Here is a 27,525-nt window from a genome sequence, read left to right on the forward strand (position 1 = left end):
TGAAATAAGAGGGAAGTCCAGTGATGTGGGGTTTAGAGTAGGGAAATCTCGTTTCTCTTGTTATCATTAAACTTTTTTATTTGTTTTCTAATTAACTTAGCTCTGAGTTAAATACTCTAAAATAATATTTGTGAATTCAGTATTTCAGAATTGGAGGAAGAGAACTGATCTGCCAGGTGGAAGCAGACAGAATTATTTTATTCCTTGAGTTGTGGAGTCCTTCCAATACCTTCCCAGCATACAGACTGTTACTTCAGTGTTAACGTTATTTGGAGGGGTTTTTAATTCTGGCTTTATTTTTAATAAAGTTTTTAATAAAATAAAGAAGTTTTTAATTCAAACTTTCTGGACATAAATTTATAAAATAATAAATGCTTAAGATTATAGCCATGAAAGAGATTATGTGTAGGTTTTGATCTTTCAAAATTTTACCTGGTAGCTCTACACTAAAAAACTAGAGAATTAAAACAGTTATTGAAGAATTTCAGACACTTCCATTTGAAATAGCATTTCTTGTCTGCCTTCTAGTCATTTTTGTCTGGTCATTTTTCTATCTCGGGGACAGGATTACACTGTTAAGTATCACAGAGTAGTAGGAAACATCATGAGGCTTATTGCCAATCCTGTCTAAATTAATTTTTTAATTAAAGAAAAAATGAGGCATTTTTTTCTGGAATGTCTAAATGAATTTTTTTGTAAGGCAGACTGAGTAGACTCAGAGGTTTTTTTAGGTGTTCACAGTAAGTCCTCTGCAATGTCTTTGCTAAATGTGTGTGATTCTTCAGTAGTTTTCTGTAGATTCTCTAGAGTAGATCATTTAAAATCATGTCATAATCACGTATGCTTTAATTTTAATGTTATTTTGATTATATTAATGTAATTCCTTTTGTGATTTTGAATGATTGTTTTTTTCTTTTAGAGTATTTAATAATGTGGAAGCCATGCTTGAATGACTATTTTTCGAAGTGCAATTTAGTAGTGTGATATGGTGACCTTCACCGCTTACCATTCTTACTTCTCACAGGAGTAAAATCAAGCTGGAGCCATCAAGAATGCAGCTCTGGTGTTTTTTAACCAGCCAGAGGCTCGTGCCACCACTTTTACCCAGGTTACCCAAGCAAGTTGTACATCTATAAATATAATCAGTTTCTAAATGACTTTTGACTGGCCTGCATGTTACTCAGCTACGTTCCTTGCCCTTCCATTGGCAGTAAAATAAAAACATGCACAGCTGCTATTATGCTGAGTCATATAAAGCATGGTCAGGCAAGTCTGACAACCCGAACTTAAAAAAAATGATTTAGCTGCTAATTTTCTTACATAGATTTTAACAGAAATTATATTCAATGAAAAGTAAAAGTGCATGCCTTTATGGATTATTTAATTTCCATTTAATGTTACAGAGTTTTGAACATATTAAGAGCCTAAAGGAGAAATTAGGTGCTCTTTGAAAACTTGCAAAAATGTTTTTTATCCTCTGCCTTTAAAAAAATGTATAGCCCAGTTACTGTACTTTCTTGACAGTTTTTTATTTAGTGTAATGTTTTTCTGAAGGGTAATCTGCAAATTAAAGCAATCCCTTATTCATGTGCAAACTTCCCAAAGGATGTTTTAATGTGATAATAATGTAAATGATTAGGAATGTCTATGTTTCAGTTGCTAGCAGCATGGGTATAATTTTTATCTGCTTCATTTTAGGGAAAATGGCATTGCTTTATTTAGCAATTGACCAAAAGTATTTTGCATTTAGAATAGAATTTCTTTGAAGAGTCTGTTTATATTTATCCTTAAAACTCCTAGACTGAAAGAAAAGGATATAATGTTTTTGTGTGCCAAATAATAATAATAATAATAATAGTGATAATGAAAGACTTACAGATGGTATGCTCATTCTAAAAATAGATTTAGAGTCCATCTTCTTCATATTCTTGTCTCCTCTGTGCTTTCTCTCCCCTCTGTTTTAGTCAGACCTGCTGGAAAACTTTCTCATGAAGAATATTATTTAAATTTGCCATGATCCACAAACTCCTGTGTAGGAAGAGAATCAGAAACTCTTGCTCCTGGGATGTTTTTAAAATGAAGAGACCTCCCTATCATGTGACAATAGCAATAAATGTAACATCATTCTATGGGATCCATTAGTGAACCTTCATTTCCTAATGTTGAAATCATAGTTTTATGCAGAAATGTGTTAACCAAATTGCCTAACCCAATTTAATCATTTTTAAGAAACGTTAATTATTTTGTCACTTAGATACAGTTTCCTCTCCTTCTGCCAATAAAACTGTAAAACAACACTAACATAAAAGTGTAGTTGGCTCTTTGGAAGAAGCAATAATCATGCCATTCCTGGAGCATTCTTTTATACTTTGGAACAAAATATTCCATCACTGAGTCTCCAGATTCATGATCTATAATGCCTTATATATTGGAAGCATGGTATATAAAATGGGATCCAAGATGCATAATTGTTTCCAGTTAAACACAGATGCACATATACACAGGGACGACAGGGAATTACTTTTTCCTATTATGTAGTAGTTCTTCAGAAAAGCATGAAATTTAAGCACTTTTGGATAATAGCTTGTTTGCTGGAAAGAGGCAAGGTTAGTTTCCTTATTCTCTGAGTATCCCATTTTGCTAATTTCTGGTTTAGAAAGATGTTTGAGGCGTATTATCCATCAATGTATCTAGGGGATTCAGCTGGAGTAAAGGTGGTAGAATAGAAGCTAAGAAGGAACTGTTTGGTTTATTTTCAACCCTCACATTATTGCAACGTTTGATTTCCTTGAAAAAGCCTCTGATTCTCCCTCAGGAAACATTGTCCACTTCCTAAAAGAATATACTAATTTCTAATACAGAGGTTAAATACAGGGACAAAAATCTGTCTGGAAGGTTTGAGTGAGCAATGGTGGAATGGGTTCAACAGGCACCTGTCTATGACTTTATCCTGGAGAATGTGTAGTCCTCATGGGAAAGTTTTCCAGTGGGATAGTGATTAAAATGGAAAAAAATGCCCAAAATATCTTTAATATAAGAACAAAATGGGCCAAACACATGTGTCTTTGGGTCACTGGTAATCTACTGAGCAGTAGGACATCATGACATAAGAGTTCCTTTTGCCATCTGAAGAAAAATATTTAAAATCCTACCATTTGTGGTTTAAAAAATGTTACAATGTATTCATTATAAACACTAAAATGACTTTCTGGATACTACAGTATACTGTGAGTAATTATTTTGATTTTACCATATTCTTTATTGAAAAGTAACACCAACAATTCCTGTCTGATGTAAATGTGTCATTTAGGCTTTAAGCCCATCCCAAAGCAAGCAAGACCATTCTTTCCATTCTTTCAGGGTTAAGATAGTTTATGTAAAGTAACCAGAGCTCCTTAAGTACAGGTCAGCAATAGGATCCATGCAGAACAAATGGTTTTTGTTCTTGGAAGCCAAAATAGTCAGATATGGGATACTTGATTTAATCTGTGTTTGAACTTTTCTCTTTTTTAAGTACCAATTTTTTAATTAAATTATCTCTCTCTTTTCCCAAATTATATGCAATAGCTACTAAGTATGTTTTCTTCAAAATGTATCTTAGCTTCATAATGAGAAACGAGTGTGCCCATGAAAAATTTAATAGGAAGTTATGTTTTCTCTTCTATTTTCTGTTGTGATTCATTATTTTTGAAAATAATTTACTTGTATTTGCTCACATTTGCTGTCTAAAGAAAAACTATTCATTTGGCACATTGATATTTAGTAGTAATTTATTATTAAAGCAGAAAGCATAACTTGGAAGTATAATATCTAAAAATACAAAATGAAATATTGTACCTTGATGTTTATTAGATCATTAAGCAAAATATGATTCTTCCCTGCTTAAATAATTTGATTATAATTATCCAGCATATAAAAGAATCACAGCAGATTTTCACTAGGAAAAGTCCTATAATATTAGGTATCCACCAAAAATATTGTTCAAGTAATAGTTCCACCTGAAAGTAAATGATTGACAATGCTTTTCAGAGCATATAAAATTGGCTATTCCTATTTGATCTTTTTTATTGTCCTGGCATCCTTATTTTGTTAAATTTTAACTAGGCAAGGGCTATGCTAACAACATCAGTTAGTCCACTAGTTTCCTGATAAATAAGTACAGGTAATAAAAAGTGAACCTAAATATCCAAATTATACCAAAGGAACATATATAGAACTTTTTAAACTGCATCTACTTGTAGCCATATTTTTGTCACTTACTTACGTAGCATTTCACCATGAATTATCCCCAGATTGGAGCATTTACAGGCACTCTTTATTTGAAAATTCTTAAGTGTATGAGTTGTAACAATTTCGCATAATGATCATCTCACAGTTCTAATTGGTGAATATGTATTACAGTTAGGTTCATCGTAATTATGAACTTAAAGGAAGCTGAATTTTTTATATGCCTAATTTGATTAATTTTATTTTATGGACTTTTACACATTTTAACTGCTTTAGTCAGCATATTTTATAATATTATGATATTTGCCTGGAATGTAATTTTAAGAAAGTCATTTAATTGATGTTATCAAGAAGGGCTTTATAAATCAGAATTTCCTGCCTATGTTTCGAGATCATTGCTTAAAGAAAAATTCTTGTTCATGAAATATTCCAATGTGTATTTAGCTCTCCTCTACATTAAAACATATTAACAATTATGAATATAACTTGAATTAATACTAAAGTTCATGGTTTTAAAACATGGAAATCAACAATATCATAAGCACTATCTTGAACCTACAATATTTAATTACGTATCTAGTCTACTAAATGTTTTAAATTGGTAAACATTGGGTTTACTTTTGAATCATCAAAAAGATTCTTTAGAGAATCATGGCAGAATGGGTTGCAGCAGATCTGGAATCCAACCACTGATTCGCTGTAACTTTTGACAAGTTGATAAAACTCACATTTCCTTCTCTAAATAATTACTGGATTGGCTGACGTTAAGGATCAAAGTGCAGCTTAGATTCTCTGTTATTTGTAAATCAAGTACCACAAGCAGAAAAGTATTCAAGTAACACATGTGACAGATCCTGTGCTACTCCACTTCAGAGGACGGTGGGGAAGGATGAGATTGCATTCCTTAAAGAGGCTTCATTCATCACTAGGGCTATAGATCCTTGTACAGAGTGAAAAGAGGGAAAACGCTGTCAAAATGATTCAGGAATAGTTTTCCTGACTCCACAGTTAAACTACAGTTCACCTCATACACTCACATTAGGTCTGATTAATTGGCAGACTGGTTTTAAGACAGTACTCCTAGTTCTAAGAGTTGTTCATCATTGCCCACGCAACTCAGAATCTTGAAAGATTTGTGTTACTCTGCAATTAAGAGAGAATATTAAGTGTATTCTTTTGAATGTGAAAGTAAATATCAGATAGGAAGTGTTAGTAGTTAGTGGTTGGATAAAAGAGTCCTCGCACTGATCATTTATTCATTTACCCAACATTTATTAAACACAAACATTGGTGCTAGGGATACAAGGATGACAAAAATATGATCTTTCCTCCAAAAAATTAAGTCTGATGAGATGCATTTTCTAGAAACACAAAATACTTTTGAATTGAACCTTGGAAAAAGTAAAACTTGACCTTTCAATAGATAAATATTTGGCTTTAGGAAAAAGGTATCTATTAATTCTACATCAGAACTAAGATAGTGCACTAAAATGAAAGGGAGCAATGTTAATTCTTTTACTTTTAATGTTATTTAAATAAGAGAAAATACAGGGATGTCTTTTATAATTTGAAATTCCAGAAAAAATGAATAAAAAAGCAATTTTAATAAAAACCTCAACATGCTTCTCATTTTTCAGCCAAGTACAGCAAGCTCTGTTTGATATTCTCTGATTTTAACCTTGAATCAAACTATTTGGCAAATTGCTAATTTGAACAGACTGTTGAAAACAGACAGTGTATCTAGCAATTCATTCATTCATTCAATACTTAATGAACAGCATTTTAGCAATTCAAAGTCTGTTCCTTGTATTGAACTATATTGGTGTATTATCCATACGGCCTAGAGTACATGTGTATTATTCTTATTACCCATATTGATGTATTATCCATTGGGCCTAGAGTACATGGCTTCTGCCCCCAAATGTCTTACAAACCTGTTAAAGTACCCAGAATCCATTTGTCTGAAATAATTTCACCCATACATTATCAAGGTTTAAGATGTATGATAAGCCATGAAAAGGTTGGTGAACAGCCTAGGGTACATATGGTGAGTGAAGATGTATGGAAGAAATTAGGAGTCCAGATTTATTGGGGAGACTTTATGAAAGCAAGGAAGCATGATTGTTGCAAAATAGACAGTGAAGAAAGAAATGGTGTGATGGTGAAAGTCTTCCCAAAGTCATTTAAAGTATTAGCAACCCAGATACTTGGCAGCAGGGGTGATAACTGATGTTACAAGAATCCTATGTAAACTTTTGCACATTTTACTGAATATCTTCTATAATATGCTGTCTGGTGACTTCTCCCAGTCACTGTCAAGGGCTAGACTTCATTATGTTATGATGTCTTTCATTCATGTATTCACTCATTCACTTTTTTTAAGCAAAATTTATTAAGACCTGTAACATATTTAGCACTGATGTAAGCTCTGATACAGTCATCCAGCAATGTCAGCCTGAGCATTTGCAGAACCCTGAATATGGATCCTCATTTTTCCCTTGAGGTCACCCCAAGTCTTACCCTGTTCTGTGTTTACAGTGTGGACCTTATTCTTAAAAGGAATATTTTTCATTTCCTATCGTGGATTGTCTATACTTCCATCAGATATGACTAAGCTTCAGCTTTTCTGATTACCTGTGTTATTTTCCAACAGGCTGCAAATGATAAGATCAGTATTATCAGGTCCCTAATAGCATAACAGCTTCGTGTGAATTAGATATATTACAATGAGAAGATTTTTAAGTCATTTTTTAGTCAATTACATGTATAGAAACATAGTTATACTTGTCTCAGAAAGATTCCAATCCAAAGGATAGAAAATTAGAAAAACATGTAATGTTTCATCTGAGAACAAATATATTCAAATTTTAATGACAAAGATATTAGGATTGTTTTTCTGGTAAGTTGATATACCTGATAAATTAAAATAAGAAATCAACAATCTTCAAGCACCTTATAATATATAATCATTGATTTAACTTTTTTGGAGAAATTAAAAAATAATTCTCAAACTAAGTCAAAGCAGGCAGAAGTATCTAATATTTATGCTTCTATCATTGATATGGTTAAATTACGAGAGACAGAAGCATTTTTAATCTCATGTATATCATATACATCAATATTTTTTAAGTCATCAGCATCACTATGCCAAGAAAATATTTTATATAAAGAAAATTATTTTCATAAAATAAAGAAACCATCTTTCTAGAGAAAATCCACATAATCCTGTGCCCAAATATAAATATAACATTTCCAGTACTGACTACAGCATCCATTTTATTCTAGTTCAACATACTTCAGTGTGCATTTTATCATGTGCTTACTTCATCCTTTTTATAAAGTAGCTCTTATCAGCTCAACCATTTCCTAATGTTATGCACTCATGGTAATAACATTGTAACAGGTCCGAGAATGCTGTGGCCCAAACTACTCTGATTCTTGTGTGGCACTCACACCTGGCCCTGCATCATTCCTAGAGCGTTTTAAAACCAGGTTGAACACTGGGATCCCTTTGTGTATGCTGATCCCAGGAATGGACCGACCTGGCTAAAGTTTATTGCATTTCAAGATATAAAACAACTTCTATTATATTTTTCTTTTGGTAATATTTCATTTATCCTAAAGGAAAACAAAAGAACAACTAAATATTTATTTCTGCCTATACTAACAGGGCAGGTAAGAGTGCCAGAGTAACAAGTAGTTTCCAAATGCACAATGAAACACAGGAGTGCATTGGCCAAAGAGAATGCAAAGTAACAGCTCTTGCTATATAGCTAACAATGTGCTGCTCTTTTTGGAATTAGAAAATTATGGAATATATTTAATAACAATCTGGTATATGTTTTCATGTCAATGAAAAGTGGATAAATTTAGATGGTTGCTGTTTATGTGCATTTGACCAAATCTTTTCTGAATTTGACATGAAAATACACTTGTGCAGCTTTCATTGGTTGGGTCACAATTTTAGAATAAAACAAACTATTTGCAAACCATTTGCAGCTAATGTACAAAAGCAAGATCACAGATGATTATATGACTCTGGCAGCTTACATAAGCTTTCTGCAGGATTTTGTTTCAGAATCGCTACACATAGGCTCAAACAAAAGTTATTTCAGTTGTTAGCACCATATTTTAAAGAAAAAAAATACTATGGTGTTGTATCTAATCTTGTGACCCCCGACCTTTACCAAAGCGGATTGGCATTATGTTTAAGTTATTCTTAAATTACAGATCAAGAAAATGCATACAGAAGATGGGGGGGCACACCTAATTAATTTTTACATTTAGATTAAAGAAAGTAATTAAATGTGATTTTTTGTGGGATTGATTTTCAGAAGCTAAATGCAACTAGTTCATCTGAAGGCAGCACGGTTGATATAGGAGCTCCCGCCGAGGGAGAACAACCTGAGGTGGAACCTGAGGAATCCCTTGAACCTGAAGCCTGTTTTACAGAAGGTAAGCAAAACAATAACATATGTGGTCTTGAGTATCCTCTTATCTATCCATTTTTTCCTATTTATTTAAATGTCTGTCTATCTATCTACCATCTATTATCTATCTATCTATCTATCTATCTATCTATCTATCTATCATATGTATCTATCTATCCATCTATCTATCTAGTAATCATCTGTACCTATCCAACAACTGTTCATTTATTTGGTTTTTTTTTTTTGCATTTGCCGTTTGAAAAAATAAATGCAGCTTTTTAAAAGGCAAAGTTTAATTTATGTAATTAGATATTTTCATTTTTATGAATCATTTTTAACTCTAAGAAATATTACTAAAAGGCTTTTCTGTGGCCTTCTAAAATATCTTACAGGAGAGAAAGCCAAATCACACACATCTCTCTTTGGGTTTAAAAATTAAATAAATAAGAAAGTGAGAGAAGTAATTTATTATGTACTATTTTGTGATATTATAATGGGTACTAATTGATAAGTGTACATTTAAATTTGTCCTTAAGTAACAGCTCCTGTTTCAGTCAAGGCCAAATTTTTTTTATTATTTCTGAAAGAAGATAGATCATAAAAATGCCAAAATATACTATGAGTCATGTGATATGGGGCAACATGTCACTGGAGTAATCGCAAAAGGATTTTCTGAAGAAAACTAAAATTATGTTGTTTGAGGTATGGATCAGTTATATATTGTGATAGCAATGCTGTGTATCAAACCACTTAAAACTCTGGGCTTTAAACTGCTTTTCAAGTTTTGACTTCTATTTCCTTCTGCACAACTCACAGACTTTCTTGTCACTAAGTTTGACTTATATCATTATTTCTCCATTCTTACAGCTTCATTTTATACATATGGTTCTTACATATCCTTCAAGATCCAAATCCATTTCCTCCATAAAACTCAAAAATTAAAGTTTACCAGAAAACTCTCATAATACTTTGTTTTGTGATAATTGTTTCTTTCCATAACTATAGAATTGTAGACAAATTGCCGCAACTTAAAATGTGCATTCTTTAAGGGTAAGGCTATGTTTTACATGTTATAGTAGTATAATTTGCTCTATTCAATTTTTTGACAATAGTAGATACTCAATAAGTATTTGTTGAAGAGCCTTTGATCCAGCAATCCAGAAATTATAAAAGGTGTTTATTAGATTGTTATTGATAATGGCCAGATTAAAACAAACAAAGTATTCAATAATAGTGGAATTGGGCCGGGCACGGCGACTCATGCCTGTAATCCCAGCACTTTGGGAGGCCGAGGCAGGCAGATCACTTGAGGTCAGGAGTTCAATACCAGCCAGGCAAACATGGTGAGACCCCATCTCTACCAGGCGTAGTGGTATATGCCTATAATACCAGCTACTCGTGAGGCTGAGGCAGGAGAATCACTTGAACCTGGGAGACAGAGGCTGCAGTGAGTGAGCCAAGGTCAGGCCACTGTACTCCAGCCTAGACGACAGAGTGAGACTCCATCTCAAAAAAAAAAAAAAAAAAAAAAGTGAAATACTTATATTAATTCTAGTAATCATATTTAGAGAAATATTATGAAATCTTTCACAAATTTATTTACTTATAATAAAGATGGGAAATAGTTATACCATTAAGTGAACTAATCAGAATTCAAATATGTAAAATGTCCATATAGAGTGGAATTACACTCATAGGATAAGGACCGGATGGAAATATCAACTTTTGGTAAGTTTATTTTCCTTTTGATTCTTCTATTTTTTATATATTATGTTTTTATAATGTAATGTAATCCATTACAGTAGTGCTATCAACATAAAAATATTTATTAAACAAATGATTAAAAAGCCATATAGATGATTTTAAGATAGCTTCTGTAAGTGGAAGCTATCTTAAAAATAAATGTTATTTACAATGTATTATCAGGTAATGTTGTAGATGAATCTCCTACAACACAAATATACCTAATCAAAGAGTAATTTGTTTTCTTTATTTTTTTCCACATATTTTAGACTGTGTACGGAAGTTCAAGTGTTGTCAGATAAGCATAGAAGAAGGCAAAGGGAAACTCTGGTGGAATTTGAGGAAAACATGCTATAAGATAGTGGAGCACAATTGGTTCGAAACCTTCATTGTCTTCATGATTCTGCTGAGCAGTGGGGCCCTGGTAGGTGATGCACCATCCACTCCTTCACGTTTCACCTGAAATATTTTCCCTTTCCCTTCAATCAACTCATATTACCCATTTTTAAATTAAGATGTTCGTAAGAATGAGAAAAAATATGCGTGATGTGTTTAGCGCAATTTTTATTACTCTGTCTGGAGTAGCCCTCGGGTGGAACCGAACTCAGATCATTCGGGTTTCTTACAATGTTTAAAGAAGGATCTTTCTGACTTTTAGTCATCAGAGGCAGCTCTTATTAAGACTGGTTATGTAGACATGATGTAGGATTATCAGCTAAATATCAAACTGAAGCACGGTATTTCCCTGACCCCTTGGCAGGTGAGAACTAGAGTGCATGGGCGCGGGTAGGAGTGAACTACACTCACTCACTGCTCCACCCCTGGCAAGAGGGGGAGCGCAGGTGAGTGGGTGCAGGAGCCAAGGGGAGCGCATTTGGGCACCGGCAAGAGTGAACTCCATACCAGTCCCACGGGAGCATCTAGGGGAGGGTGCCTGGGATCCTTGAAGCCCCAGAGGAAGTGTTACAGTGTCCTTTTGGCTTTGCCATCCATGGATGGCTTAAATGTTAAACAGTTCAGTGGAGGGTCAGTGTGACAGCCTTTTGCACCCACGCTTGTGGTACCCAAGTTCATGTCCGGTGTCCAGGAGGAATGAGGTTGTATAAACAACTTGAGGATGGTAAATGTGGCGGATTTTATTGCCAGTGAAAGTGGCTCTCAGAGGGAAGGGGAGCTGAAAGGGGATGGAGCAGGAAGGTAATCTTCCCCTGGAGTCTGGTCATCCCCAGCCAGACTCCTCTCCGAAGCTGTGCTGTCGAGCTGTCCCTCTCATGTCAAGCCACTTCTTTCTGATGTCCAACTGTAGTCTCCAATGTCCAGCTGTTCCTCCTGTCTGCCTGCTGAGTTCTGGGGTTCACATAGGCACAGGATGGGGGCAGGGTGCACCATGGGTTGTTTTGGAAAAGGCAACATTTAAGTGGGAAAACAAGGATGTATATTCTCACTTTGGGTCAGGGTTCCAGGCTTGAGGGTGGGGCCCTTGCCAGGTACCTGCTCTCTTCTGCCCAGAATTTCTCTGCCTCCTGTTCCTATCAAAATTGTTTAACATAAACGCCATGCTGCAGGGGACTCCTCTGTCTTCTTCACACTGATTCACTATTGCCAACCACAGTGAATGATAAGAAGTAGACTAACTTAATTACCGACTAGCAGAAAAGTGATGGCATTACAAACTTAAGTCTGATTTCATTCAATGAAATGATCAACTGGATCAAAATATTAATATAATGAAAATGATATGACCTATTTTCTTCTTTTTTTTTTTTTGAGATGGAGTCTCGCTCTGTCGCCTGGGCTGGAGTGCAGTAGCCATCTCAGTTCACTGCAAGCTCCGCCCCCCGGGTTTACGCCATTCTCCTGCCTCAGCCTCCCGAGTAGCTGGGACTACAGGCGCCCGCCACCTCGCCCGGCTAGTTTTTTGTATTTTTTAGTAGAGACGGGGTTTCACCGTGTTAGCCAGGATGGTCTCAATCTCCTGACCTCGTGATCTGCCCGTCTCAGCCTCCCAAAGTGCTGGGATTACAGGCTTGAGCCACCGCGCCCGGCCAACCTATTTTCTTAATTGGTTGTACAAATGTGGCTGCATTCCTTTTACTGTTTCAATTTAATAATTACTAGAGTGTTTCGTGAGTTGATTTCATTAGGAGAATTGCTGCATTGTTTCTGGAGACCTCTAAGCCGAATTCTGATTTGAGTAAGAATCCTGTGTCCTGCCATATACTCAGTTTAAAGAGGATCAGCCATGCTTAATTTTCTTTACCTTTTTTTAAAAATTTTACTTTTTTATTTTTTAGCCAGAGTCTTGCTGTTGCCCAGGCTGGAGTGCAGTGGTTTGATCTCAACTCGCCGCTGCCTCCACCTCTTGGATTCATGCCATTCTTGTGCCTTAACCTCCCAAGTAGCTGGGATTATAGGCGTGAGCCACCACACCTGGCTAATTTTTCTATTTTTAGTAGTAGAGACTGGGTTTCGCCATGTTGGCCGGGCTGGTTTCAAACTCCTGGCCTCAAGAGATCTGCCCGTCTTGGCCTCTTGAAGTGCTGGGACTACAGACGTGAGCCACTGCACCTTGTCAGATGTGCTTTCTAAAGCCAAGTAGAGAGAGAACTATGAAGTCTCATCAGTGACTAGTACCTTTGCTGTAGGAGCTCTTTGTTCTCAGTTACACCCATTCAGTGCTCACCAAATTGCACAATGTGCTTGCACAGTGGCTGGCTCCTCAGGGGTTTACAGCTTCAGCTATAAGCAAAGCCCAGAAACCTTTAGGTCCTTGTATGGAGCTCTGGTTACAAGCCCTGATTCTTGTTATCTAAAAAAGAAAATGTTCCTTTGTCTTTAATCCAGGCAGCCAGATTTTCCTGATAATTTTTCTGATAGGAAGATCAAGTTAGATAAATAGTCCTTTCATTCCAGAAGCCTCAGGAGTTCCTGCAGATGAGTTACCCACTCTTTCCCAAGGGCTCTGCAAAATTCTGTCAAAGAGAATTTCCAAACATACACCCACCCACCCACACACACACACAGACAGAGAGAGATGGGGAGAGAGAGAGAGACAAGAAAGTGAGCAATGACAATCCTGTCCTTTTTCCGTCGGCTGAGGGACCTCCCTGCTTTATATCTGTATTACTAGAGGGTGCGTTCCATTGAGTCTGCACTGAATGAGACCAATCCACTCCCAGGCATTCTGCTGCCTCCTGATCGAGAGAGAAGCAGCTGGCAGTCTCTCAAAAGCTTTAAGCTCTTTGGGGGTACCCTGAGACCAAAATTTAAAAATTACTGAAACCCCGGGTTGACTGAAATGCCAAGTCAGCAGTCATTTATGATCAGATAATGATGAAGTAAAATTCAGCCATGGGAAACATTAAACCTTCCAGCCTTAGGCGCCTGATAAAAGCTTGCATCATTTCCTTTTTTAGGAAATCATCAATTTAGAGACTGTTTCTGATCATAAAATTTAATAGAATTTTTTGACTTACAGGCCTTTGAAGATATATACATTGAGCAGCGAAAAACCATTAAGACCATGTTAGAATATGCTGACAAGGTTTTCACTTACATATTCATCCTGGAAATGCTGCTAAAGTGGGTTGCATATGGTTTTCAAGTGTATTTTACCAATGCCTGGTGCTGGCTAGACTTCCTGATTGTTGATGTGAGTATGCTGCACTTTGCTGCTTTATTCGTTGGCATATATGTATTAGTTCTAGCAATGGTGCCTGACACAGTGTAGGCACTCAGTAACACTGTATCAGCCCAAATATGAATTATATTTCTCATTTCACAGTGAGAGGATGCCCCAAAACATAAATACACATACATTCATAGATAAAAGTCAAAGGCCATCATACTATACTTATTCACTTAATTTCAAATTAATATTTAAAATTTCAAGTTATGCAAAATAAAATATGAATTTAGAAATTTTGCTTTTTGCATGCTCACATTTTACAAAATAACTGTATTTAAATTTTTCATAGGCATCTTTGACATTAGTATCTTTGTCATCACTAGAGCCTATTGAGTTTAGGTCACACAGATGAATCATTAATTACAAAGAAATTTGAAAGTCCAAAAAAGCAAGAGACACTTGATTTGTATGATATAGAAGCAAATTGGCTATTGACCAAGCAGCCAAAGGTTTTATTAAACTACATTGGTGTTAAAATAAAATAAGATGAAGTACTAAAATATGAGGATTTTTGTATAATTGAATATGAGGTAAATCTACTATTAAATGTACTACTACTATTAAACATGTAAAAGTTACATACAGAATTACATTAATAGTCTTTGGCAATAAAGGAAGACCACAAATAATATTTAAAACTACATGTGTCTGGACATTACAAACAATATAAAATGCACCAAAACTATAACCACTTTTATTTGTATAATGGGATTATGTGTGATACTATTCTTTTCTCTATTTTCTGTATGTACCTATCATAGGTTAGCAAATCCATAATAAAAATATCTGAAACTTAATATATCAATGTAAGGATAAAAGTATTAAGTCAACACTACTTGGATATAAGGAGAGAAATCTTGTTGTCCTGCAGCTAATGATCATATTACCCAAAGTACTCTGATACTTACCTTTTTAGATTTAAGAAAACTATTATGATAGTATATTAAACTGATCAATACTTTGCTTTAAATCAAATATGCTTATTGCTCATCTATTTCATTATGAAAGATACAAATATAAATAAGTCATTTTTCTAGTCCTGCAGGAGCTTACAGTTGAAAAGTGAGGACAGATGTGTACACAGTAAGTTGACGCCTATATTAGAAGTGCCATCTCTTTTTTTTTTTCCCTTCTTCCCGCAAAGACGCCCCGATGTTGCCCCAGGCCCTTGTGGCTGGTGCCAGGCTTGAGGGGCACTGAGGGGCCTTCTTGCTGTTGACCCCACAGGCACAGGAAGGAGAGCACAGATTGCAGGGCCCATGTCCTAGTCTCGTAATTCTGCACACAGTGACCTGGGGGGCAAGAAGTGCCACCTCTTTACTTGAGGGAGGAGGAAAGGCTTCAAGAGGGAAGTGGAGTGTGAGCTGGAGCTTGAGAGATGTGAATGCCAGCAGGCACAGCTGAGGGAGGTATCGGGAGAACCCGCTACTGATGTTTAATGTGGTTCTTTTCTATTTCCTAAGTGTCTTGGCTGGGTTGAGAAATACAGGGAAAGAGCACGAGAGAGAAATTTAAAGCTGGGTGTCCGGGGGAGACATCACATGTCAGCAGGATCTGCCATGTTCCCTGAGCTGTAAAACCAGCAAGTTTTTGTTAGTGATTTTCAAAAGGGGAGGGAGTGCACGAGGAGGCTGTGGGTCACAGAGATCACATACTTCACAAGGTAATAAAATATCACAAAGCAAATGGAGGCAGGGCGAGATCACACGACCACCTGAGGCGAAATTAAAATTGCTAATGAAGTTTTCGGCATGCATCGTCATTGATAACATCTTATCAGGAAACAGGGTTTGAGAGCAGACAACCTGTCTGACCAAAATTTATTAGGCAGGAATTTCCTCCTCCTAATATGCCTGGGAGCCTACAGGAAACCGAGGCTTTTTTCATCCCTTGGGCTTCCACCATAAAAGACCGCAGGCCTTGAGAGGGCCCTTCATAGACCCACCCTCAGGGTGCATTCTCTTTCTCAGGGATATTCCTTGCTGAGAAAAAGAATTCAGCGATATTTCTCCTATTTGTTTCTGACAGAGGAGAAATATGGCTCTGTTCTGGCTCACCAGAGGCCAATTCAAAGTTACCTCTCTTGTTCCCTGAACATCGCTGTTAACCTGTTCTTTTTTCAAGATGCCCAGATTTCATATTGTTCAAACACACATGCTCTACAATTTGTGCAGTTGACACAATCACAGGGTCCTGAGGCGACGTTCATCCTCCTCAGTTTACGAAGATGACGATGACGGGATTAAGAGATTAAAGTAAATACAGGCATAAGAAATTATAAAAATATTAATTTGGGGAATTAATAAATGTCCATGAAATCTTCACAATTTCTGTTCTTCTGCCGTGGCTTCAGCCAGTCCCACCGTTCGGGGTCCCTGACTTCCCGCAACAGGGAAGAACATGGATTCGTTAAAACACTTTGGGAGGCTGAGACGGGCGGATCACGAGGTAGAAGATCGAGACCATCCTGGCTAACCCGGTGAAACCCCGTCTCTACTAAAAAAAAAAAAAAAAAAAAAAAAACATTGATGCATGACATGCAGGGCGGGTTCCAGAAACAAGTAGATAGGGTGAGGTAAGCCTTTGTAATGGGATGATAAGGTAAGAAAGATAAGTTAGAGAAGAGTTTGAAGAACCTGAGGTGCCATCCAAGGAAATTTGGACTTAGGATTTAATAAAGAGGAAGCTATTGAAGAATTACCTATAGGGAAGTGACAAGACCAACTTGTTCTTTTAGGAAGGGAAGTTAGGTGGAGGTGTGAATGATGGAATAGAAAGGAGATTATTTAGAGATTAAAACACCAATTAGGAGATTCCTGCAATGTCCCAGAAAGAGAAGGCCTATATGTACCTCCTTTTTCACATTTAGCTACACAAGTCACATAAAATTGAATATTTTACAACCTCTTTTCAGTCAGTAAATACTACCCCATTCAGAATATTTTCCTCTGTCTAACTTTTATCTTTCATCCTTTAACTTATGCTTATCTCTTTTTGGTTCTGTCTTCAGAGAAGGTAAAGTACTACAGGTCCTCATATCTTAAATACAGAAAAGCTTCACCAGTCATGATAATTCAGAAACTATTTTTCAATTATCTGTTAAGAAGGGACTTACAAAGCCTAAATAAAACTTTGGATTTTAAGGGAACTATATGAACTATGTAAGACATAATTTTATAGCTCATTGTTTTCTGTATTCAAGAGGCTTCACTTTCAAATTGCACGTGCAAAATTGTTTTGAATAAGTTGTTTTTTGTAACAACTTTCAATGTGCTTCACTTATTTTGCTTAAAAAATATATTTTTCAAATATATATTAATGCCATACTCTGCAAAACTATATTGCATATTTATTTTTATTTACCTACTTTTGAAATTCAGGTGCACTTTAGAACAAAATATCTTTACTTAGCTTACATAATTTTAATAATTTTTCTATATGTTTTCAAAGGAAATTGGACACGTGTATGTCCCCCTGACCAGTTTTCTTTTCCTTTTTAGCTAAGACTTTATAATTTTTATCAACTACATTGGTCATCTGTATGAATATAACTAAAGACAACATTGTTCTTGCAATTTCTAATTTATCATAAAATCTCAACTTTTTTTATTCACTAATTTTGTCTGACTTAAGTAATGATATCATGTCCTTCACACTGAAATTTGTAAAAAGTCAAAGCTGCTTTTTAGAGGCCTAGACCTTTTTAAATGTGTTCATGCTCATATTCACCAGTGGTTTGCATAGTTTACTTGTGTATCAAATGTTTCTTTCCATTTCAGATCTGCTTAATATTATTAGAAATGATACAGAAATAAGTTTTACAGATCTGTAGAGGAAGATCACATTTTTCTCTCTTTTTTTTCTTTACTTTTAATTTTTCAAAAACATTTTCTACCAAGAATCTTAAAAAAGAACACATATATGGGCTTCTTTTTTATAAGTGTTCACAGCCTAATATCATTAACTTCACCCTGGGAACCTGTAGAAATGCAAATTCTTAGGCCTTTCCCTAAACTTACTAAGTCAGACTCTGCTATTGGTGTTTTTAACAAGACCCCTGGGTGATTTTGAAATTCATGAAAGCTTGAGAATTACTGATTCATTGCATAGAGCAAGGCTGAACTGTGTAGACATTTTTGTATGTAAATAAGAAAATTGTGTTGCTTTTTCTGTATAGGTCTCACTGGTTAGCTTAACTGCAAATGCCTTGGGTTACTCAGAACTTGGTGCCATCAAATCCCTCAGAACACTAAGAGCTCTGAGGCCACTGAGAGCCTTGTCCCGGTTTGAAGGAATGAGGGTAAGACTGAATGCCTTAGAAATTGTCAGAATTATTATTGAGAGCAGACTGACAGTTTGTATCATAGAAATGTCAAATTTATGGAGAATTTGTGTCCCACACATTCATACTGACATAGCTAATCAATCAAAAATAATATTTACCAGATGTCCATAATACTTGGCACTGCTGGAGTCACTCACAGAGTATAATAATGCCAGAGGGACTGTTTCTAATTAGCTAGATTTTCGCTTGGTGGAAAAATCTCTGTAGTTATGCTGCTGATTTGAATCAAGATTATTTATGTTCCCTTCATTTATAAATGTGCAGGAAATCCTACTCGCTGTAGTTTAAGCCTACCAAATCATTACTCATCATTTCTTCACTACTCCGCTATGATACACTTTGAGCCTTTTGATGTTTGAATCAGGCCTTTTAGTTCTTAAACACAGGCTGAGATGGCTAAAAAGTAGGTCAACTGGAAATCTAACGCTCATTCAGAAGGGTGGCACAAAGGAAGAGGAGATTGTGCTGACATTTGTCATGCCCTGAGGCACAAAACCTGAGACCACATACCTCACCACCTAGAAAATGATGATGTCTTGTCTCGGTGGTTTTAACTGATTCAAAGGGGATTTTTAAAAAATGATACTTTTTGTAATATTTGAAAGTAGTTACTTAGACTTCATCTGCATGTTACAATCACAACCAGAGATGAATGGTGTGTGTAGATGTGTGTCTGTGAGTGTCTGTATATGCATGGTTACATAGAAAAGAGTTATTAGCTGTTAAATTCTTTTTACTTTACCAATTTGAAAGAAAAGTTTTTGCAGTAGAAGGGTTAATAAACAAAAGGTATCAAACTTTCAGTGCCAGAATACTTTTTGTATTTTCTGTGTGGAATTTGATCCCCAAGTGGTCTCTTTTACTCTCAAATTTTGGACAGCAAATTGTATGATTTGTGTGATTTTTTTTAAAGTGTTGTTGACTTCTACATTCATGTCACTATTTATACTCTTAATTATTTTTGGCATTTACTGTTAGTTCCATCCTTTGAGGTAAATTTGCTACATGTATATTATTACCTCTTGAGAAAACATTCTCCAATATAAAATTCCTTGTATAGTCTTATGATTTATAATTTTAAAATTCTTAGTTGGAGCTATTAGAGTCCAGTTTCTTCCCAATATTCAATTGAAACAGATTTTTTTAATCATTTGACTGTTTTTGTAATCATATTTAAAAATAAGTAAATATTTGTCGTCGGCTTTTCACTTATTCTTCCTTCTCATCCTGTGCCAGGTTGTTGTAAATGCTCTTTTAGGAGCCATTCCATCTATCATGAATGTACTTCTGGTTTGTCTGATCTTTTGGCTAATATTCAGTATAATGGGAGTGAATCTCTTTGCTGGCAAGTTTTACCATTGTATTAACTACACCACTGGAGAGATGTTCGATGTAAGCGTGGTTAACAACTACAGTGAGTGCAAAGCTCTCATTGAGAGCAATCAAACTGCCAGGTGGAAAAATGTGAAAGTAAACTTTGATAACGTGGGACTTGGATATCTGTCTCTACTTCAAGTAGTAAGTAATCACTTTGCTATTTTCTATGATGTGTAATTAAAATGGGTGTAAAGTTCTTCTTCCTCATAATGAGATATCCACCTGTTAGAATGGCTATTATCAAACAGATAAATGACAATAAATGTTGGCAAGAATGTGAAGAAAAGGGAACCCTTGTACATTGTTGGCAGGAATATAGGTTAGTATAGCTTTTATGGAAAACAGTACGGAGGTTCCTCAAAAAACTAAAAATATAACTACTATATGATCCAGCAATTCCATTACTGGGTATATATCCAAAGGAAATTAAATCAACATGTCAAGGAGATATCTGCCGTCTCACACTCACTGCAACGCTATTCACAATAGCCAAAATATGGAAACAACCTAATTGGCCATCAACAGATAAATGGATAAAGAAAATTGTGTGTGTGTGTATATATATATACACACATATAATATACATAGTAACTGAGAAAATGTACAAGACTTTTGTTTTCAGAATTACTATGGATATTATATGTATATTATACACACATATTTCTATATACACACATGTAGATATATATACACACACTGTATATGTGTATATCTATATGCACATATATATAGAAAGTGTATGTCTATATGTGTGTGTGTGTATATAGAAGTAGTCAGGGAAGGGGCAGAGCCTATGGCACTAAGAAACTGAGAAAATGTACAAGACTTTTGTTTTCAGAATTACTGTGTCCACACAACAGAAAAAGTATTTCAAAAAGTAAATGCACTTGAATGTATTTGTTTTCAGTTTAGGAAACTGCTTCTTTTTACAGAGTGTCTTAAAACAGTATGTTCAACAGTATTAAAAAGATTTTCAAAAATAAGCCCTCATGATTGGTGATTGGTAATAATCATTTAAAAACTTATTGGATGTATACATATATGTGTGTGTGTGTGTATACACACACACACATCTATAGACATACACAAAGAAATACTATTCAGTCTTAAAGGAAGAAGGAAATCCTGTCTTTTTTTATACAACATGGATTCACCTGGAGGATATTAGGTGAAATAAGCCAGGCACAGAAAGACAAATGACACATGATGTCACTTGTATACGGAATCTAAAAAACACAAACTCATAGAAGCAGAAAGCTGAATGACAATCACCAGGGGCTGTAGGATGATGGGAGATGTTGGTCAAAGGATACAAAATTCAGTTCGACAGGAGGAATACATTCTGTAGAGCTATTGTACAGCATGGTGACTATAGTTAATAATAACATATACTTGAAAATAGCTAAGAGAGTAGATATTATGTTTTCTCATCACAAAAAATGAGTAAATGAAGTGATATATATGTTACTTAGCTTGAGGTAGCCATTCCACAATATACGTATATTTGAAAACATCATTTTGTACAACATAAATATATTCATTTTTAATTTGTCAATAAAAAAATGAATATATTTTTGAAAAGCAATTGAAACAAAAATGCATATACATTTTAGGAACTCTATATAGATGCACTAAAACTATATAAAAATGATATAATACTATACAATAATAAAATAAAATTCTTCTTCCTCAGTGTTTACAAATACTTCCTTAGGCCCATCTGCCTAGATTCCTCTTACCATGATTGAATGATCTTTTCTGCCCCAGGCTGGAAACATGATAGTTCTAAAAACTTCATTGACTATGCATTTGGTAGCACAGCACAAGTCCTTTGTCACTGGGTGTTTTATCTAGTCGTTGTTTTCCTCCCTTCCTACTCTGAGGAAAGAAGTGCTGGCCCCAAGGGGGATTAAAAAGGGGTGTGTGTGTGTGTGTGTGTGTGTGTGTGTGTGTGTGTAGACAGAGAAAGAGAGAGACTTTCAGATAGGAAAATTGCTCTCTTGCAAATGAAAACTTTCCAATTAAGACTATTGTGTCTGCTATGCACTCATAAGAATTCATTCAGCTATTTAACTGACTGCAGTATTAAATATCCACTAGCTCCCGGACACAATCCACTTACACGATCCTCATGACTATTAAAATAGTCAGGAGAGGGGCAGAGCCTGTGGCACTAAGGAACTGAAAAAAATGTACAGGAGTTTTGGTTTCAAGATTACTATGTCAACGGCATAGAAAACAAATATTTTAAAAAGAAAATGCAGTGGAATATATTGTTTTCAGATTAGGAAACTGCTGCCTCTTATAGAGTAATCACCTCAAAATAGTATGTTCAACAATATTAAGAAGGTTTTCAAGAATAAACTCTCATGATTGGTGATTGGTAATAATCATTTAGAAAAAAATAAGTAGAAAAGAAAGCATTAAGATAAATAATGCAGCATACTTTTGAACTTGTCTGATGCTGATACTATATACATGAAATCTTGTCATCAAATTACACGATATATTTTTATATAACCACATCAGAGTAAAACATTGTCGATATTGTTTTTATGATAGCATATTGTTACAGTAGATCATTATTTAATTATACATGGGGTTAAATATGCACTTAAGATGTTATAGAGGAATATAAAGTTGAAGTATTTTCAATGCATATCATAAAACATTGCCTAAAATGTACAAACAAATTTCAAGCTTATTTATATGCCTATATTGAATACAGGTCAAATAGAATCTTGATCAATTATTCTTATCCAATTTATTTTCTAAAATTGCAATTTTGGGAAAAAAGAAAATGATACGACTTTTCTTACAGGCCACGTTTAAGGGATGGATGGATATTATGTATGCAGCTGTTGACTCAAGAAATGTAAGTCTAGTTAGAGGGAAATTGTTTAATTTGATTAAATGTATATTTCTACAATATTATAATTTAGTGACATTGTCAATCAAATAAAATTATGTGCTTAATGTGCAAAACATCTATATTATAAGGATAAAATATTTAATCATATTATTTCTTTCAAAATTATCATAGGATGACTTTCCCTAATCACTATGTATCTTTTAACATATCTTTTCTAGTATTTAGCAAGGCACGTGACACAAAACTTTATTGGATGTATTTTCAAAATGAGACATTTTATTTTTGACTCTCATAGTCCTGGTCATTTGTGCATTAGAAGTTCTCACAGGCAATACTTTTCATCTGTAATAGATTTCCTCCAGCTTTTGGTCTTCCTTATAATAGGAAGGATATGACTAATGATCGGGACAAAAATAAACAAACAACTTAGTGTTTCTCTTGGGAAAGTCAGATTAAGTGGTAGAAGGGAGGGACTTTCTGAATCTACTTTATACACACCAGTACTTTGAATTAGTTTTTATAATTTTCATTAATTTCTCCCTATTTAATGAGGAATGAAGTCATATTTTGGGGGAAAAAAAAGAGAGATTGATTTCTGGTATGCCAGAGCATGATAATAAAGCTCAAAATGCTGTTTCCCTAGCACCAGCAGCTAGTTTTCTGAGTGAAGAATTCCCGAGGTTTTTTTTTTTTTTTTTCCCCCACTTCATAAAAACAGAGAGAGAGCAAGAAAACGTGAAAAGCCCTGCATTGTATCCTCTGTAAGTGCTATCAGGAATTCCAGTTATGAGATTTTTCTGAATAATAATAATAGTTTGTTGTTTATCACTACTCACTATGCCAAGGACTTTCTCACATTATCCCATTTAATCCTAAATAACAACTTTATTGTATAGGGGATACTAGCTCTATTTTAGCACTGAAGCAAAGAAGCTTAATGCATTAAATGGTAAAACAAGTTTTTGAACCCTAACCACAAATAATGGCTCATACCCACTTTCCACAGTAGTTTCTTACCTTTTTGATTAATTAATTCAAAGCTCTCTCCACCTTCCTTATCAATAGCTTAAATGGCATGAAACATTTTCAGTTTCTTCTTTAATAACTTAGCAGACCTTTTCTGCCGCAAAACTCCTGGAATTTCAAGCACATTACAAAAATGAAAGCCAATTGAGCACTACATTTATGAAAAGTTGCTGGATCTTACTTTAATTAGTAAATTGCATCAGAGAAATGCAATTTTAAACCAAAATAAAACATTATCTACACACCTACCAGATTGGTGATACTAAAAAGTCTGACAATACCAAATTTTACCAAGGATAAACAGCAATAAAAACGTTCATACACTGCTGATAGGAAAGAAAATAGACAAATAATCCTTTAAAAACAGTTGGGTATGATCACATTATTTGAGAAAGTTAAAGATATTTTTTAATCTTGCAATTCTACTTTGAACAATGTATCCTAAAGAAACTTATGCACATGTTTAGGATAATCTATGTACAAAAATGAATATAACATTTTTTTTTCACTTGAAAAAACTGGAAGCAAATAAAAAATAGTAGAAATAGGCAAATAATTGAATAGTATATAGTGATGAAAATGAATGAATACAGCTATATATAACCACATGGATGGGCCTTAAAAATATAACATTGAGTTAAAGAAACTAGACAGATACTGTAATTCTACCTACATAAAGTTCAAAATTGACAAAACTAAGCTTATTGTTCAAAAATGCATATTGAGGTGTTAACTGGAAAGAAAAAGCAATGACATAATTACCATAAAAGTCAGGATAATGACTACCTCTAGCAGGGATGATGGAGTTTATGTTTGAGAAGGATACACCAAGGGTTTCTGAAGTTGTAGGAGTGATCTGGGTTATGGATTTCACTTATAAAAATGTATTATATTTTGCATCTATATATTATGCACTTTCCTATATGTATATTGTCTTTTAAGAATTTTAAAAATATAATTTTACATCACTGGTAACTAAACTCACATACACAAATAAAATCTCATCAAAGAATAAGTAGTTTTACAGTATTTCTGGTATTTTCCATTTTGCTCTATTTCATTAGAAAAAAAATTATGCTGGTCATAATCCTCTAAATTGATTTCATAACACAGTGGGTTATAACTTGCATCTATTATCATCATCAGGGGTTGGTTAACTGAGTTGGTTAGAACAATGTCCTATTAGACCTGTGAAAGCTTACAGCTAAAGCTCAAACCTACTATCACACATTTTTCTAATCAAAAGTGGGCTAGACAAGAGATAGTATCGCCGGACGCGGTGGCTCAAGCCTGTAATCCCAGCACTTTGGGAGGCCGAGACGGGCGGATCACGAGGTCAGGAGATCGAGGCCATCCTGGCTAATACGGTGAAACCCCGTCTCTAATAGATAATACAAAAAACTAGCCGGGCGACGAGGCGGGCGCCTGTAGTCCCAGCTACTCGGGAGGCTGAGACAGGAGAATGGCGTGAACCCGGGAGGCGGAGCTTGCAGTGAGCTGAGATCCGGCCACTGCACTCCAGCCTGGGCGGCAGAGCAAGACTCCGTCTCAAAAAAAAAAAAAAAAAAGAGATAGTATCATTGTTACAGAAACAGTCGCTACTGAATAGGATAAAGCAATAGACTCATTTTCAGAAAGGAAAGATCAACCTATATACCTACATGCAGACATAATACAATGATTCTTGCCTATCTAAAGAAATGTATTATACCAAACCCTTACACTTAGTAATTACTACTGGCTGCCACTGTTCTAAGCATATTTATATGTTAATATAGTTAATCTTTACAACCACACAATGAGGTTTAGGTTTGATTATTTTCATTTCACAGATGAGAAAACTGAGGCAGAGAAAGTAAATCTTAAAAGTTGTGACATAGAATAATGTGACGCTGACATCTCTTTTGTAAGAAGAGGAAATCTTTAATTTGCATGCTGTGTTGGGTACTTTGTTTACAAAGGAAAGTGCATTCATAATCTGGGCATTTATTGGATGAAATTGTCTATAATCTTTCAGACTTCTATACGAGTTATTTCATTTTCTCAGGTAATGAATAGTCTTGCAGAACTCTTCAATAAGCATGTGAGATTTGAAGGCTCATAACATCTGTTTAATGTTGGTTTCTTTTCATTCCAGGGATTAAAACACGCTTAGATAATTGAAAACTTACTGGTGTGCTTTTTATGAAACAAGTATTAGATATAATGGTTACAATTCTTCATGTTTTTTAGGTAGAATTGCAACCCAAGTATGAAGACAACCTGTACATGTATCTTTATTTTGTCATCTTTATTATTTTTGGTTCATTCTTTACCTTGAATCTTTTCATTGGTGTCATCATAGACAACTTCAACCAACAGAAAAAGAAGATAAGTATATTAAAACTTCATATTTGCTCTGAAATATGAACTAAATATTTCATACTGTTTCCTTTAGCCTCCAAAATGCAATCACCAAAAAAAGAATATAAAATTCAGAAATTATTTTGAGATATTTGATAATGGATAAGCTTTAAAGAAATTAATAATTCAGATAGCATATTTTTGATATTTTTAGTCTAGAAATATGACTAATATGGCATAATTTATGTATTGAATAAAGGCATCTCCATAAATACAGATATTAGCAACAATAGAATGAAATGTGGGAGCCAATTTTCACATGATTACTAAGGTGGATTTTATAGCCAGCAAAGAACACAATTTTAACAAGTTTTGCTTTCATTTCTTTACTTTGGAGGTCAAGACATTTTTATGACAGAAGAACAGAAGAAATACTACAATGCAATGAAAAAACTGGGTTCAAAGAAACCACAAAAACCCATACCTCGACCTGCTGTAAGAATAACATATTTTCATTGCCTGTTAAAGCTATGTTACCTAACCCTTTCACACCCAGAATTTCTAGAAACTAGTTATTTTTGTGGGTTTGTAACACAAAGTTCTTTACCTTAACAATGTGACTAGCTAGCCTGAATAGCTTGAATAAATGTATTTTACATATATAATATGTTTAAATTATATAAGGCATAGCATATTTTATATGTAAACATATAAAATACATAGAAATAAAATTTGCTATACTTAAGTGTCAGTAGTATCATACCAACTGATGTCATTAAGAAGTTTCTAATAACATAAAAAAGAAAATACATACATACATAATGTGAAAATAGTAAATGTTCTCAGAGTACAGAGAAGACCGATTAGAATAATTAGTACATCCCAGATTGGCCTCAGTTTTTGTGTCTCTGCAGATTGAATGGAATCATTAATGAAACAGGCCACAGGTTATGCTTTTTTTCTGGTTAAACAAAAAAAAGACCAACTTCATATTTTCTCCTACTATCCCACCCTTAAATTAGAAGATAGCATTCTTTTTAGGGCTTTTTATGGCACTTCCAGGTATATATTTGCCAGCGATACTGTTCGTTCAGTTTGGCTGCTGCAGGGAGTTGCTGCCAGGAGAATCGCTAAGTTTTTCTATCACTCCTGAAGGACTAGCTCAGACATATAAATCTCAGAGCATCTTTCCCAAGATATACATGGTATAAAACCCTTCAGTGTCTCTCAGAAATCTTGACTCTATAAATTTATTGGTGACGATATAAAACAGACCATAATTAAGTGTTCAGTTGGTAAGCCGGCCAATAACTCAAAGAAAATGGATAGCTATATTGGGTCAAACATAAAGGGTGTACAATTTGAGCCTAGTCTTTAGGAAATAATACAGTTTGAATGAATAAAGAGAGACGCGGAGAACATTTACCATATGAGAACATGTATACTTCATAGCCATACAGATAAATATATCAGC

General features: G+C 34.8%; 1 protein-coding gene across 2 annotated transcripts in view; it reads left to right on the top strand.

Annotated features, from left to right (window-relative positions):
* The window catches only part of SCN2A (sodium voltage-gated channel alpha subunit 2), a 110,634-nt gene that overhangs the window by 73,079 nt on the left and 10,030 nt on the right, over positions 1 to 27,525 (top strand). For both annotated transcript variants that reach the window (XM_023188127.2, XM_023188128.2), the window contains 8 exons: positions 8,562 to 8,682; positions 10,670 to 10,824; positions 13,879 to 14,052; positions 18,266 to 18,388; positions 19,670 to 19,951; positions 22,632 to 22,685; positions 25,941 to 26,078; positions 26,442 to 26,546. In XM_023188127.2, coding sequence (XP_023043895.1) covers positions 8,562 to 8,682; positions 10,670 to 10,824; positions 13,879 to 14,052; positions 18,266 to 18,388; positions 19,670 to 19,951; positions 22,632 to 22,685; positions 25,941 to 26,078; positions 26,442 to 26,546 — 1,152 coding nt within the window. The remainder of the gene's footprint in view (positions 1 to 8,561; positions 8,683 to 10,669; positions 10,825 to 13,878; positions 14,053 to 18,265; positions 18,389 to 19,669; positions 19,952 to 22,631; positions 22,686 to 25,940; positions 26,079 to 26,441; positions 26,547 to 27,525) is intronic.

Source organism: Piliocolobus tephrosceles, chromosome 11, assembly GCF_002776525.5.
Source record: "Piliocolobus tephrosceles isolate RC106 chromosome 11, ASM277652v3, whole genome shotgun sequence".
Lineage (NCBI taxonomy): Eukaryota > Metazoa > Chordata > Mammalia > Primates > Cercopithecidae > Piliocolobus > Piliocolobus tephrosceles.